The sequence below is a fragment of the Schistocerca nitens genome, chromosome 2 (genome assembly GCF_023898315.1).
Source record: "Schistocerca nitens isolate TAMUIC-IGC-003100 chromosome 2, iqSchNite1.1, whole genome shotgun sequence".
Classification (NCBI taxonomy): Eukaryota; Metazoa; Arthropoda; class Insecta; order Orthoptera; family Acrididae; genus Schistocerca; species Schistocerca nitens.
Genome location: NC_064615.1, coordinates 833,654,347 through 833,669,998, shown reverse-complemented (window position 1 = coordinate 833,669,998; position 15,652 = coordinate 833,654,347). Strand labels below are relative to the sequence as shown.

Here is a 15,652-nt window from a genome sequence, read left to right as displayed (position 1 = left end):
TCAGTACACCAAATTCAAGGGAGGTGGGGGTGAAGGAAGAGGGTGGGAAACGTCCGCTCTGTCTCCTCCTTGTAGCGTACATATGTGTCATTTTTCCGAGGTAGCAATATCTCAGCAGTTTCCAGATTACATTTCTATCGTCAGTGTGTGTTCCGTCAGCTCCATGACGATGATGGTCGACTTCCACAAAGGCACTGTGTGTTTCGAACCCATAAGCTAAATACTCTAAAACACACACACAAAATCCTTTATCACTGTGAAGTCATCCTAATGTCCATGAAGTATTCCTCAAAATATGGTAAGGCAACTGAGAAGCGACTGGGTGGTGAACTGTCGTAGTAAAGTACTTGTTTCCATAGGTTAACGACGGTAACATGTGACTGGGTAATAGGTTCCTCTCCCGTTCGTCGGCGAGAAACGATTACAGATATATTAGAATCTCTACGTCATTCCATGTATACGTCCTCCACATGAAAAAGCCACCACCTGCCTGAGCATTGCGTCGTAGCCAAGCGCGATAGATCGCATCCAGTAGTTTCGGGCGTATCCGTATCCTGGCATCGGGGAGTGCTAAAGTATACAGTAGGCAACCCATAAGAAAGAAACAATCCTCCCCCTCATCCCTCCGCCACATGGCTACTCATGGTTAGTGATAGTGGCCATCCGAAAAATGTTGATCTACTATGTAGCAGGCTTCTCTGCCAGACTTGCTGTATCGTATTTCGTTGCGTGGTATGTACATAACAGGACAGCCCACAGTGCACACTAACTGACATGAAAACCTTGTTCATAATAAGTGTGTTTTCTTGTCACCATACACGACACATTACATTCGCTTAAAACTTGCCAATGAATGCTTTCTATCTTCTGTTTCTCACTTGCAGTGATCTGTGTTGCTTGCACTTTTTTGAGTCATATTGTAGCCATTTCCGCATTTCCCATCGTGAAGCAATTATTCTCACGCCCAGGCGTTCCTGCGGAATGTGAAGCAGAGCTATATGAGTTAACCCAGTCTCCCGGGCCAGCTGAAGAATCGTTTAACGTCGATCACTGTCTAGCAGTGCAGTATGAGCAAGTAGGCGCTTTAATGACACGGGGACGATGTGGCCGAAGAATGTTTGCCACATTTTGGCGTCCCTCGTTCAAAGCTTTCTTCCGCCTTGCTACCGTTCTGCAAGACAACGCAAACCCGCCTCTAGCTTTTTGATGAGACTGTTGTGTTCTGACCCAATTTTTATCCAACTCCGTTGTTCCTGTATAGAAAATATCATGATAGCACTACATTTAGTCGAGTCAACGAAGGAAAATTAGTGGAAAAAATTGTGTAGTCGCAAATATTTGTACAGTGCTAGGAGGCAGTGTCATGAATAACATGCTAAAAATCCTGACGGGTGGAGTATGAGCCTTTTCCTGTTATTCTCGAATAACTCAAAAACCGCAGCTCCTAGCGAAAAGCCGGCCGCGGTGGTCTCGCGGTTCTAGGCGCGCAGTCCGGAACCGAGCGACTGATACGTTCGCAGGTTCGAATCCTGCCTCGGGCATGGATGTGTGTGATGTCCTTAGGTTAGTTAGGTTTAAGTAGTTCTAAGTTCTAGGGGACTGATGACCACAGCAGTTGAGTCCCATAGTGCTCAGAGCCATTTGAACCATTTTTTTTTTCCTAGCGAAAATGCTTCACAATACTTACTTAAACTACATTAAATTTCTTATAAAAAACACCATATTCCTTTTTTCTCTAGTGCTAATGGCTTCCGCGATGCAAGGGATGGAAAAACCACAGATTATTAAGAACATAGTTCTAATGGTATAAAAGTAAGGTTTACCTTTCAATGAAGTAGGTTAAAAACAAATATTAAGTGTGTATATCACATATAAGTGGAGCGGAACCGTATTAAGACATAAACTGTATTACGCGAGCGTAACAGGGCGGTGGAGGAAGATATGCGGGGTAGAAGCGCGAGGGAAGATATGTCGCCAGATTGTGTTCAGGCACTTTCCTCATTCATAGGTCTGGGGTTTACATAAGAGCTCACTTAATAACCGCAAATAAATAGTCATTCAATAAACTCAAAATAGCTTCACTATACTCGTATGAACTTGTGCTCGTTGAAGGTATTTTGTCTACGAACATAAGAGACCAGAATAGAAAATGCTGGGAAGGTATATTCTGTCTGTAAACTGAAAATCGAGCAGCTCTTAGTGGAGGAATTCACCTTTCCCAGAAGAACAGTACAGCTGCCGTACAGGATGAGTAATAATCAATCCCCTCTAGCAGTGTAGAACATGTTCAGAGATGTACGTAGATCTACGTCCCCTCGCGCTTCTACGCCACACATCTCCCCCTTCCCCTGACAAAACCCCGTAACACATTTAATCCCTTAATACCGTTTTACTGCACTCAGATGTGTACACACATGTAATATTTGTTTTAAACCCACTTCACTTAAAGATAAACATTAATTTTAAGCCATTAGAAATATATTTTCAACAATCTGCGATTCTTCCACCCCCTGTCACTCGGAGACTATTAGTCCTAGAGAAAAAAATGAACATAACCTTTTTTGTAGGAGATGTAATGTAGCTTAATTGTGTGCTCGGAACCTTTCCGTTAACAGCTAAGATTTTTGAGTTATTCGAGGAAAACCAAATTATGCCCATTAAACGCCACTCCCACCAGCCCGTAAACTCACTCCACACCAGTGAGGATTTTAGTGTGTTCATGACTCCCCCTGCTAGCATTTGCGACTACACGACTTTTTGGTCTCTGACTGGGTTAATGAATCCGTCCGCTACACGAGGCTCAGTTCTTCAGGTAATTTTGCATGCCTGTGATCTGGAAGGCAGAATCAGTTGGCACTGAGCCAAGGTAGGTGTACGCAACTAGCGTGTAGTGTAACCGATATTGTCTGATTATGTTGCGTTGCGCCTCTACAGCGGTGTTGCAAGGTTCCAACCCTCGTACCAATGTGACGTCTTTGCTGCGGATGATTTCCTAATTACAGGTTACCAGATTCCATGAAGTTTATTCGAATTTCAGATAACTTATTGAGGGTGATATCATCTATAATAGAAACGTTCTTTTTTTATATGCGGTGGAACAAAATCTGTTCTGACAGATACATCACAGATTTATTTATCTGTGTTCCACGTGGAAAACTATGACGAATATTACATTAACATGACTTTTACACTTTCATCGTGGGCTGATGAACCATCTTCAACTAAACGATGAACCTCAGTCACTATAATACTGTCGATTGATAACCGCTAACTGCAAAAGAGTCTACTCATACTGAAGCTGTTATTGCATATGTCGGCATGAACGAGACCAAACTCTGACACTGCGTGTGTAGTGCAACTGCGCATACCGTTGTGGAGACACATTTTCAACATTACTTGCCTGGGACTGTGGGTGTTGCGCGATCGACAGGAATGGAAGACGGCATGTTTTCATGAGTCCAGCACAGTGCTTTATGTCATTTTCACGAACTAAATTTAAATCTTATTCACGGTTATACAACTGCAAACATACTGTCAAGCTGGGAAAAGCTTGAAAATGTTGGTGCGTTTCTTGTGGATACAAGACTGGACAAGCTCTTACAGCATGAGGGAACCCTTCCTTGTTCTACACATCAGGTAACGAACATTCTACAGTACTTGTAAAAAAAAGTGAAACACCCAAAAGACATGGTCGAATGTTAATGTAACTTCGTACACGTACTCACTATCGGCGCGTATGTAACTGACAGTTGCAATTCTGTGTGACAGGCAGAACAGGCCCCAGGGAGCATTAGCGGTGTTCGTGTTTAGTGTTGTTGCCAGGTCTAGTAGGGTACGTCAACAGCGTCAGATGTTGAGTAATCACTGTGAATTTACAGAGCTGTCGCATATTCTCAGAGACGTTTGTCAGAACCTGACATAGTTTGAAAGTGCCTCATTTTGGGTCACTATTTGGCCAGCTGGTCGAATCGTGCAATATCCAGAGATGTGGGGCATTTGGATGTGATAGTTGTCCGATGTTGGACTGCATGGGAACATAAAGGCTGGCATACTTGTCGTCAAGGTTACGCTTGACACGTCACAAGGATCGCTGCGTTGTGCACAAAGCACATGGTAACTGCTTCGCATCTTGCCTGCCATCGGAGCACAATTAATGGACTCGCTTTGGTATTCTGTGTCACCCCACACCATTGGTAAGAGACTGAACTAGGGAATTACTGTCCTATGCACAACTCAAACAGCTGTGTTTGGAGTGTGCCATGACTGGGAAATATGAACTGATGAAAGACGTCGCACTCTTTTCAGCGATGAGTCATGGTTTGCCCTACTCCAGATGACCATCGTCGAAAGGTATGGTGGCGACGTGGAGAGGTATCCCATTCTTCCAGTGTTTCCGAGAAGCAATGTGTTCTGTACCAAGTAAGAGGTACATAACAAATACCGCAAGAGGCCGCCACAACGAAGTCATAACTACTCGCCTGACATGTTTCAGCACCTTATAGCAGCCAGCAGATGACGCTCAGAAACTCGGACCGCCGGTAGTTGGACAGCCAGTAGGGAACAATTTCAACTGCGTACTACTTCGTTTCAGCCTCTTACTGGCGGGCTGGGAATCCTTCCCCCAACAGACTCGAAACACGGTGCACCGCGACCACTCACACGGACCTGCCCCAACAGTCAAATAGCTGGAACCCGCAGTTGTACATACTGTTCAGTGGTTGGTTGGTTCGTTGATTTGAGGGGAGGGAACTAAACAGAGATGTCATCGGTCCCACCGGATTAGGGAAGGATGGGGAAGGAAGTCGGCTGTGCCCTTTCAAAGGAAACATCTCGGCACTTGCCTGGAGCAATTTAGGGAAACCACCGGAAACCTGACCCAGAATGGCCGGACGCTGGTTTGAACCGTCGTCCTCCTGAATGCGAGTCCAGTAACCACTGCACCACCTCTCTCGCTACAGATCAGTGCCTGCAGTCGTATCAGTACATTACTCTCAAGACTGTCTTCCAACCCAGCAGTCGCTATTTACGGAGTAATTGGACCATCGAGCGTCTGCTCAGTTACTATCAGTTACAGCGAATGTATATGGACTGCCAAGAAACAGCATTATTATGTAGATATCATTGTAGTAGGCTTAGAATATCAAGTGCCCCGCATGAAACTGTACCAGAGTTAAGTAACATTTTGTGACGTACTTTTAATAAATGTTATTAGCTACTTCTTAATGTGTCGTCACATCTTCGCTATTTCGCGCCCCTATCAAATAAGTGTCTACCTGCATGCGTGCAAAGTCAGCCACCATTAAGAAACTATAGCAGGGAAACGGTTTTGTGCTACCATTGATGTTTGGGTTGAATTAATAGTAGCAGCCAGTTAATCCATCCGTAACACAGAGCTGCGGTAGGGAACCATCGGACATCACTTCAGGCTATGGCTGGTTATGGTTGCGGGAAAATTCAGTGGTACGTTAAGAACATCCTGTGTCCTCACGTATTACCTTAATGCAACAGCATCACTGTGCCATTTTTAACACGATAATTCTCGTCCACACTTGGCACATTGCTCTAAGAGCTGTCCGCACGATGTTGAGGTGTTCCTCTCGCCAGCAAGATACCCAGATCTGTCCCCAAAGAACGCATGTAGGACCACGTCTGACATCAACTGTGTACCAATGCCAGTACCCAGGATATCAAGAACCAGTTACAGCAGAAGTGGGAGAGGAGAAGATGCAAAGGCCTTATGACACCCTTCCTAACCGAATCAGTGTATGCTCTCCGGCAAGAAGAAGTGCAAAGTCATAGTACTACCAAGTTCTATGTGAATTTGACTCAGTATTGTAATCGCTGAAATAACATCACATACTCACTCAACCTATGAAGCTTCATTTCGTTTGCTCCTGCCCTTCTATGTGCTTCACTTTTTTTTTTTTTTTTGGGGGGGGGGAGGGGGGGGGGAGGGCATACAGTGTCTAACATTCACTGACTGCTGGATCAGCCATTAAGCCAGGTGCGCGGTCTATCAACGTCACTGAAAGTTTCTCCATTCTGTGTTTACCTGTAACAGGTGGCGACTATGTGTATTTTGAAGCCCTGGGTGAATAATGTACTTAGCGGCTCCGATCAACCCCCTCTCCCTTCCTCATCCCCAATCCTTTGCCCACAGCTGCTCATTCTTATTTACCCCGCCCCCAAACCCCCTGAAAAAGAAAACTATAACTTCTGATGATATGTAGTTTAGATATGTAATACAACTACTATGCAATTCAAAATGACCTAGCAACATTCTGCGAGATTGGATTATAAAATGAACAGCAAAGCAATACCGCAAGTAGCAAATTGTCAGAATTATGGCAAGTCAAGAAACACTAACACTAATGTTGACTGTCACTATAACTGTGTCACAGTACAGTCGACTGTTTTCCGCCAATTTGAATTTCGAGGTAGCACCACTAGTAGCAAGTTGGGCATGATATCTACGGATTAAATATTATTTGGAAAACATCAAAGGTTCTCAAGTTCCCACATAGAGGCTATGTTCTTGTACAAGGCGTTCAGTACATTTTTGACTATGAAAAAGGCCACTGAGCTCGAATGGGATGGAACCCGCGAGCGTGGGTACGACTGGTCTAGACACTAATAACTCATTCGTCGACATTGACGTTAATAATAATAGTGACAATAACAGTGCAGTTAGTGATTAGGCTTACGGGAACTAGTGACTTATTGTAGGAGCCGCACATATTCATAGTTACAATGTAAGACAAACACTTTGATCTGAGAAACAATAACGAGTAGTTCTAATGCATATGCACTATGTGACCAAAAGCATCCGGACACCCCGAAAAACATAGGTTTTTCATATTAGCTGCATTGTGCTGCCACCTACTGCCGTGTACTCCATATCAGCGTGAGAGAGCAGAATGGGGCGCTCTGCGGAACTCATGGACTTCGAAGTGGTCGGGTGACTAGATGTCACTTGTGTCATACGTCTGTACGCGAGATTTCGACACTCCTAAACATTCCTAGGTCCACTGTTTCCTATGCGATAATGAAGTGGAAACGTGAAGGGACACGTACAGCACAAAAAGAGTACAGGCCGACCTCGACTGTTGACTGACAGAGACCGCCGACTGTCGAAGAGGGTCGTAATGGCTAATAGGCAGACGTCTATCCAGACCATCACACAGGAATTCCAAATTGCATCAGGACCCACTGCAAGTACAATGACATTTAGGCGGGAGGTGAGAAAACTTGGATTTCATGGTCGAGCGGCTACTCATAAGCCACACATCACGACGGTAAATGCCAAACGATACCTCGCTTGGTGTAAGGAGCGTAAACATTGGACCATTGAACAGTGGAAAAACGTTGTGTGGAGTGACGAATTACGGCACACAATGTGGCGATCCGATGGCAGGGCGTGAGCATGGCGAATGGCCGGTGAACATCTGCCAGCGCGTGAAGTGTCAACAGTAAAATTAGGAAGCGGTGGCGTTATGGTGTGGTCGTGTTTTTCATAGAGGGGGCTTGCACTCATTGTTGTTTTGCGTGACACTATCACAACACAGGCCTGCATTGATGTTTTAAGCACCTTCTTGCTTCACACTGTTGAAGAGCAACTCGGAGATGGCGATTGCATCTTTCAACACGATCGAGCACCTGTTCATAATGCAAGGCCTATGGCGAAGTGGTTACACTACAATAACAGCCCTGTAATGGACTAGCCTGCACAGAGTCCCGACCTGAATCCTATAGAACAGCTTTGGGATGATTTGGAACGCCGGCTTCGTGCCAGGCTTCACCAACCGACAACGACACCTCTCCTCAGTGCAGCACTCCGTGAAGTATAGGCTGCCGTTTCCCAAGAAATCTTCCAGCACCTGATTGAACGTATGCCTGTGAGGGTGGAAGTTGTCATTAAGGTTAAGGGTGGGCCAGCACCATTTTGAATTCCAGCATTACCGATGGAGGGCGCCACGAACTTGTAAGCCATCTTCACCCAGGTGTCCGGATGCTTTTGATCACATAGTGTATAACACTTTTAATAAGCATATGGTATTTTTATGCTTTCTTTACTATAGAATACACACCTCTAGACTAGTAAGTTGAGTCATACATTACTGCTTCTCGCGTGGTCGCAAGATAAATGTTTTTATAATACACTGCTCAGGAGGAGAAACTACTTTTAACCTAAACAGACAAAAACTCAGTTTACTGACTGTTTTTTAATTTCCAACCAAAACTGCCACCTCTCTCCACACCGTTCCCAAATTTCAGGGTTCTATGTACCTGCCTAGTTCCTCTCGTTCGGATGAAAAGCGAAATCTACAAACAAATATTAAAAATAAGAGACCAATTAGTCCATCATACGAATTTATGATTAATTTTAATTCTATAAAAACTCAGCAATATAACTTCAGAAGAGCTATACGTAAAAATTGATATTTGAGTCAATAGTTTCACTTGAGTGTGGAAGTCGGATTTGTGATTTTTGAAGAATTAATTTGAGGTGTTCTCAGTTGTTCGCGTTTAATCTTGCTTCAGTAGATTACTTTAGCGCTCCTGATTCTTTTTAACTAAAACAGATCCAGCTCTATATGCAGTAAAAGCAATGGTCACTCGTTGTAAGTGGCTTTTAACTCGAAACTGTCAGTAGTAACCCTCGTGAAATATTTACCATTCCTCAGAAACACCTTGTAGACACGTTAACCCATTGACTTACTAATAATTTTTCCCGATATTCAACCTATATTTAGTGTTTAAATTTTCGAAAATCAGCATTTTTGTCTTACACACTTTTCTCACAATTATATGATTTTATTGATACGAATTTTTTTATAAATCTATCCCAACTTTTTATTGAAGTGAAGATAATACTGTCTTAGAAGTTTTTGTTAGTGTGATTTACCCGAACAAATGCAGGCCATGTGCAACACCACTAGATATTTCTCACACTCGCACCGTGTATCACTTTTCTTCTTCCTTGCATTACACACTACACCATTTCTGGAGGGTGTTTTCTTGATGAGAATGGGGGGAGGGGGGGAGGAAAATCTAACAAAATCTGAAAACGAATGCTTATAATTCGCAAAACATTAAAAGGAATCGAGTGTGTTATACACCACTAAATATATCGATCTCTCGGCTATCCAATGTCGTGCCATCTATTAAGAGAGGAGGCCCGTCTCCCAGACGGCACAGTAACAATGGACTTGAAACATGCGACCGATTGTGCACTGGCTGTATAAGCCACTGGTTTAATATTACCAGCCAATAAAATAAGTAGCTTAGTTTTCATAAACCGCTGTTATTGTCGAAAACGATGTAGGGTGGGGAACACTATGGCTTGCGTGTTATGAATGGTGTCTGTTTCACTTCAGTTTGAACAGAAATTCTACTTAGTAGCTGCAGAACCTAATTACGCATCGCAGCAACAGAGGAGAGGAGGTCCCGTGTTTTTCTTATAATACATATTGTTTCTTTAGCTTCTAGAAATGGCGAAAAGTGACAATTTGCTCCGTAGTTCGGAGTACACATCAAACTGTGTGTCCCCCCTGTGACTGACGCGGTAAGAATTTCATACCTCTGAGGTAGGCAAGGCCATAACATCTCCGGTAGGATCACCCCTAGTAAGCACCGCGGTGTTTAAATCAACCTCACAGCTTTGATGACAGCATTTGTGTAGGCAAGCAGCGCGAGTTACCTTCCGAGGTGCTCCATGTTGTGGCCAGACTACACGCGAGGCACCGAAACAGATAACATATATATGACAGCAGCTAATTAGCCCACCATTATGGTGGTAGTCGTCGCGATGTGGGTTTCACGACCGACTTTTTTCCTGATGAAAAGTCAACCAGAGGGGTACTTCCTTTGCGAATTGCTGATTTCATATCGCCACTCATTTCCCTATGAGCTTCTGCCTTTCCCTACATTTCCCGACTCTCTCTGCGATTCACACCGAATGTGCCTCTTGGAGGAGAGAGCTAAAACACTAGACCAGGGTTTACCAAACTGTGTTCCGCAGAGCTCTGGTGTTCTGCGGGAAGTAAACAAGAGCTTCGCGAAAAACTATTTCAGTAAAAACATGGCGGATTCTTTTCGACGCTTTGGCGATACTACTTTTTTTAATTTTGTCATGGTTTCTGTGTTACTAGATATGCTATAAAATTGAAGTAATCACTGAATAAAACAAGTTTTCCACCTTTTTTAAAATCCTCTTAACCTTCAAAATAAACAACGTGTTCCATCAAAGTCCCAGGATTCTCAAAGTTTTCCGTCAGAAGAAAAGTTTGGAAACTCCTGCACTTGATACCATAAAAGTGTAAAATCACGGTAAGTTTGTTTCAGTTAAACGGCAGAGTCGCAGTTACTCGCCGCTGTTGGCCGCAGAGGATGCCGAACATACAATGAAACATTATTATTAAATGTTCTATTTAGTGGCCGATCCAGGGACATGAATTATACAGTGTGTTTCAAAAGGAATATACGTTTCACAAAGTACTATATTGTTAAAACTATCGATCGCAGCGCCACGGCTCGGTTATTGGAAGAATGAATATGTTGTCTAGTTTATATTCATTGCCGCTAGATGTCGGTTTGCTTGGTTACCGTCACACGTTGCAAAACGGCCACTCGGCAGCAGAAATCATTTTGTGTTCTCGAGTTTGGATGCGAACTTCCCTGATCAGCGACTTTACCGTCCAGAGACTTTTCAGGTTGAGGTACCAAACTGATCCTCTGAATGGATGGAACATTTGCAGAGGGTATGGACAGTCTGTAGACACAAGATGTGTATGTGAGGGAAGAGTCCAGGCCGCTCTCTTGTTTCCTACGAATACGTCGCACGTACTCAAACCGCTTTCCAACGTGGTCCTACAAAATAAACTCATCGTGCCAGTCGGGATTTACAGCTGCCTACAACAATTTGGCTCGTTTTGAGACGTCGGTTGGTTATGAAGATGTACAAGTGAAAGCTGTTCAGGCTCTACGTGATAACGACAAACGTAAACGTGTGGCATTTTCTCAAGAGCTTCAGAACGTTATTGACAACGATAACGCTTTCCCACACGCTACGTGCTAAGCGATGAAGCGACTTTCCGTCTGAGTGGGGAAGTAAACAAATACAGTGTTCGAATTTTTGAACTTGGTGCCTACAGAACCCACTTGCACATACTGACCACGTACGAGATTCACTTTGCGGTATCCCACTTACGTGTTTATAGCCAATTCTACTTCGATGGCAACACGATTAACGGTCAGCAGTATCTTTCTACTTTATGAAACTGCCTGTTTCTGCGGATGAACGAGGACAACTTCATTTTTGAACAAGACGGGCACTCCCTCACTGAAGTCGCCAAGCGCATCAATATCGAATGAAATTCTACCGAGCCACTGGATTGGTCTACAAACATCCAGCCCCTGAACACTACTACGTTTATGCACTAGAACCTAGAAGAGAACCGGCTCTGTATTGCCACAACATCAGTGGCGATGGGTATGCTTACCCAAATATGAGAGGAATTCGCGTATTGACGTGATATTGTTCGTGTCATTGGTGAAGGACATATTGAATATCTCTAAACTTGAGATATCCTTAAATTTATGTCACAAGTTTTACAGTTCTATGTCTTACATTTTAATAAATACATGCGTTCGAAATACGCATTCTTTTTATCGCCCTGTATACCTACATATTTACTCAGCCATCCACTGTGCAGTGTATGGTGAAGGGTACATTGTGCTAGTACTATCGAATTTCTTTCCTACTCCATTCGCGCTCTGAGCGAGAGAAAAATGACTTGTCTCCATACCTCTGTCGGTGTTGTAATTTCGCTTATCTTCTTCACGTGATGGCTATGCCATATGTTCGTCAGTGACAGCATAATTGTCGCACAGTCTTCTTCAAATACAGATTCTCTAAATTCGTCCAAATGGGTTGCCAATTTAATTACCCCGGGTATTTTTGTTATACTTCTGTATGGGCTATATCGACCTGTTAGGTGCTAACTGAATTCTTTCGAAGTCTGGCCTCATGGCTATTTGATAACGACTCCAATCACTGCTATTTGATAACGACTCCAGTCACTGGAACAACACTCTACAGTTGGTCACACTAACTTCCCGTATACGCTTTCCTTTACAGATGTACTGTACTTTCCTGGAACCCTTCCAACAAATCTAAAGCTTCCATTCTCCTTACCTCTTACTGATTTCACATGACCCTCCTATTTCATGTCGCTTCTTACTATTACCCCTAAATACTTATACGGTGAGACGTGCTCATGATGTTTACGACTAGCCTAGAAATCAGATACAGTCGGGGCCTTGCTCTTTCTTATAACATTATCTTATAGTTATCCACATTTGTGAATTTTCCTTTTCACATATCTCTCTCTCTCTCATTTCTTCGTTACATAGCAGGGGAGAGTGTTGTACCTGGAAGATAGAGTACCTAGGAACACATGACATTTTCTGGTAGATATTTCGTCTAGTGGCCGATTTTAGACTTACATGAAGGATTGCCCTTCAAGTACTGTACAATATATTAAAGGTATTTGTAGGCTATTGCTTATTCTAGAGCTGCACAGATTTATGGTGAGTAAAATTCTGTATATGTTTAAAACTAATTACATAACGTGTGGGCGGTTAAGCAGAGCTTCATCAGTTCTGCACCATGTTGTACCTTAAAAGAAAGGTCTTTTTACCGTGGAACACGTAATATTTGCTAATGAATTGAGTTTATTTAATGTCTTAAAAATTTTCCCTGGCTTGAAAATGTAAAATTGTTACTTGCCAGCCGGCCAGGGTGGCCGAGCGGTTCTAGGCGCTACAGTCTGGAACCGCGCGACCGCTACGGTTGCAGGTTCGAATCCTACCTCGGGCATGGATGTGTGTGATGTTCTTAGGTTAGTTAGGTTTAAGTAGTTTTAAGTTCTAGGGGACTGATGACCTCAGAAGTTAAGTCCCATAGTGCACAGAGCCATTTTTTTACTTGCCAATTTCTTCTATTCCAACATGTTTTTAATTTATAACTGGTTTTTGTTAATACTTCTTTTTAATTTTATTTCACTTGGTGATTATTGGTGCGTAGTAGGGAAATAATGTAACACTAGACTATTAAATGCAGTATCGGCAAGATTTTCTGGGTGGCAACACTTTTAAATTTGAATAGAATATTCTTTCCTAGGTACATGAACGTGTTGTACCATGGGAAAACCTTAATTTTCTGGAGCAGTTTTTGTAATTTCATAAAAAGACTGCAGCGCACGTAAAGTGAATGCTATCATTTCAAAATGGAACCAGAAAATATATTAAACATCTGTTACATGGCTGGCTAGTCAGAAGTCTGAAAAGTGTTGCAAGGTATAAGAGCCCCCCACCCCCCAAAACCTTTTTTCGGTCCGTAACAATCAAGTAACTAAACACTTCTTCCACGGCTATGAATCTCTTTTAATCTCCGTTTAGTACCACCGTACAGTAGATATTTTCTTCTCAAAATGTATCCAGTCCAAATCACAGCCAGTATCGGATTTCATTCTGCAACTCTTCTGAGCCGATACTATTTCTAGGTCTAATCTGTCCATATTTTTCTCCAACGCCTTACTTCAAAAATTTCGCCTTATTGTCTTTTCTTTTTTGGATGTTTCAAGTCTCTCGAGCCATAGAGGCATATCCTTCAGATGTAGTTCCTAGATGATGCTTCTGTAAACTCTTGTTCAGTATGGAGATTAACCCCCTCATGAACCATGGACCTTGCCGTTGGTGGGGAGGCTTGCGTGCCTCAGCGATACAGATAGCCGTACCGTGGGTGCAACAACAACGGAGGGGTATCTGCTGAGAGGCCAGACAAATGTGTGGTTCCTGAAGATGGGCAGCAGCTTTACAGTAGTTGCAGGGGCAATAGTCCGGATGATTGACTGATCTGGCCTTGTAAAAACAGCCTTGCTGTGTTGGTACTGCGAACGGCTTAAAGCAAGGGGAAACTACAGTCGTAATTTTTCCCGAGGGCATGCAGCTTAACTGTATGGTTAAATGATGATGGCGTCCTCTTGGGTAAAATATTCCGGAGGTAAAACAGTCCCCCGTTCGGATCTCCGGGCGGGGACTACTCAGGAGGACATCGTTATCAGGAGAAAGAAAACTGGCGGTCTGCGGATCGGAGGGTGGAATGTCAGAGCTCTTAATCGGGCAGGTAGGTTAGAAAAATTAAAAAGGGAAATGGATAGGTTAAAGTTAGATATAGTGGGAATTAGTGAAGTTCGGTGGCAGGAGGAACAAGACTTTTGGTCAGGCGAATACAGGGTTATAAATACAAAATCAAAACGGGGGATGCAGGAGTAGGTTTAATAGTGAATAAAAAATAGGAGTGCGGGTAAGCTACTACAAACAGCATAGTGAACGCATTATTGTGGCCAAGATAGACACGAAGCCCACGCCTACCACAGTAGTACAAGTTTATATGCCAACTAGCTCCGCAGATGACGAAGACATTGATGAAATGTGTGATGAGGTAAAAGAAATTATTCAGATAGTGAAGGGAGACGAAAATTTAATAGTCACGGGTGACTGGAATTCGACAATACGAAAAGGAAGAGAAGGAAACGTAGTAGGTGAATACGGAATGGGGGTAAGAAATGAAAGAGGAAGCCGCCTGGTACAATTTTGCACAGAGTATAACTTAATCATAGCTAACATTAGGTTCAAGAATCATAAAAGAAGGTTGTATACATGGAAGAGGCTTGGAGATACTCGAAGGTTTGGCTTCAAATGGTTCAAATGGCTCTGAGCATTATGGGACTTAACTTCTGAGGTCATCAGTCCCCTAGAACTTAGAACTACTTAAACCTAACTAACCTAAGGACATCACACACATCCATGCCCGAGGCACGATTCGAACCTGCGATCGTAGCGGTCGCGCGGTTCCAGACTGTAGCGCCTAGAACCGCTCGGCCACCCCAGCCGGCCTCGAAGGTTTCAGATATATTATATAACGGTAAGACAGAGATTTAGGAACCAGGTTTTAAATTGTAAGACGTTTCCAGGGGCAGATGTGGACTCTGACTACAATCTATTGGTTATCAACTGTATACTAAAACTGAAGAAATTGCGAAAATGTGGGAATTTATGTAGATGGGCTCTGGATAAACTGAAAGAACCAGAGGTTGTAGAGAGTTTCAGGGAGAACATTGGGGGACGATTGATAGGAATGGGGGAAAGAAATACAGCAGAAGGAGATTGGGTAGCTTTGAGGGATGAAATAGTGAAGGCAGCCTAGGATCAAGTAGGTAAAAAGACGAGGACTAGTAGAAATCCTTGGGTAACAGAAGATATATTGAATTTAATTGATGAAAGGCGAAAATATAAAAATGCAGTAAATGAAGCAGGCAAAAGGAATACAAACGTCTCATAAATGAATACGATAGGAAGTGCAAACTGGCGAAGCGGGGATGGCTACAGGACAAATGTAAGGATGTAGAAGCATATCTCACTAGGGGTAAGATAGATACTGCCTATAGTAAAATTAAAGAGACTTTTGGAGAAAAGAGAACGACTTGTATGAATATCAAGAACTCAGAGGGAAACCCAATTCTAACCAAAGCAGAGAAAGCAGAAAGGTGGAAGGAGTATATAGAGCGTCTGTACAAGGGTGATATAC

The 15,652-nt window shown here is 43.1% G+C and overlaps 1 protein-coding gene across 1 annotated transcript in view; it reads right to left on the bottom strand.

Annotated features, from left to right (window-relative positions):
* Nucleotides 1-9,717, bottom strand: part of LOC126235371 (peroxidase-like) — a 184,284-nt gene extending 174,567 nt beyond the window's left edge. The window contains exon 1 of the mRNA XM_049944093.1: nucleotides 9,701-9,717. Coding sequence (XP_049800050.1) covers nucleotides 9,701-9,717 — 17 coding nt within the window. The remainder of the gene's footprint in view (nucleotides 1-9,700) is intronic.
* Between the last annotated feature and the right edge of the window lie 5,935 nt (nucleotides 9,718-15,652).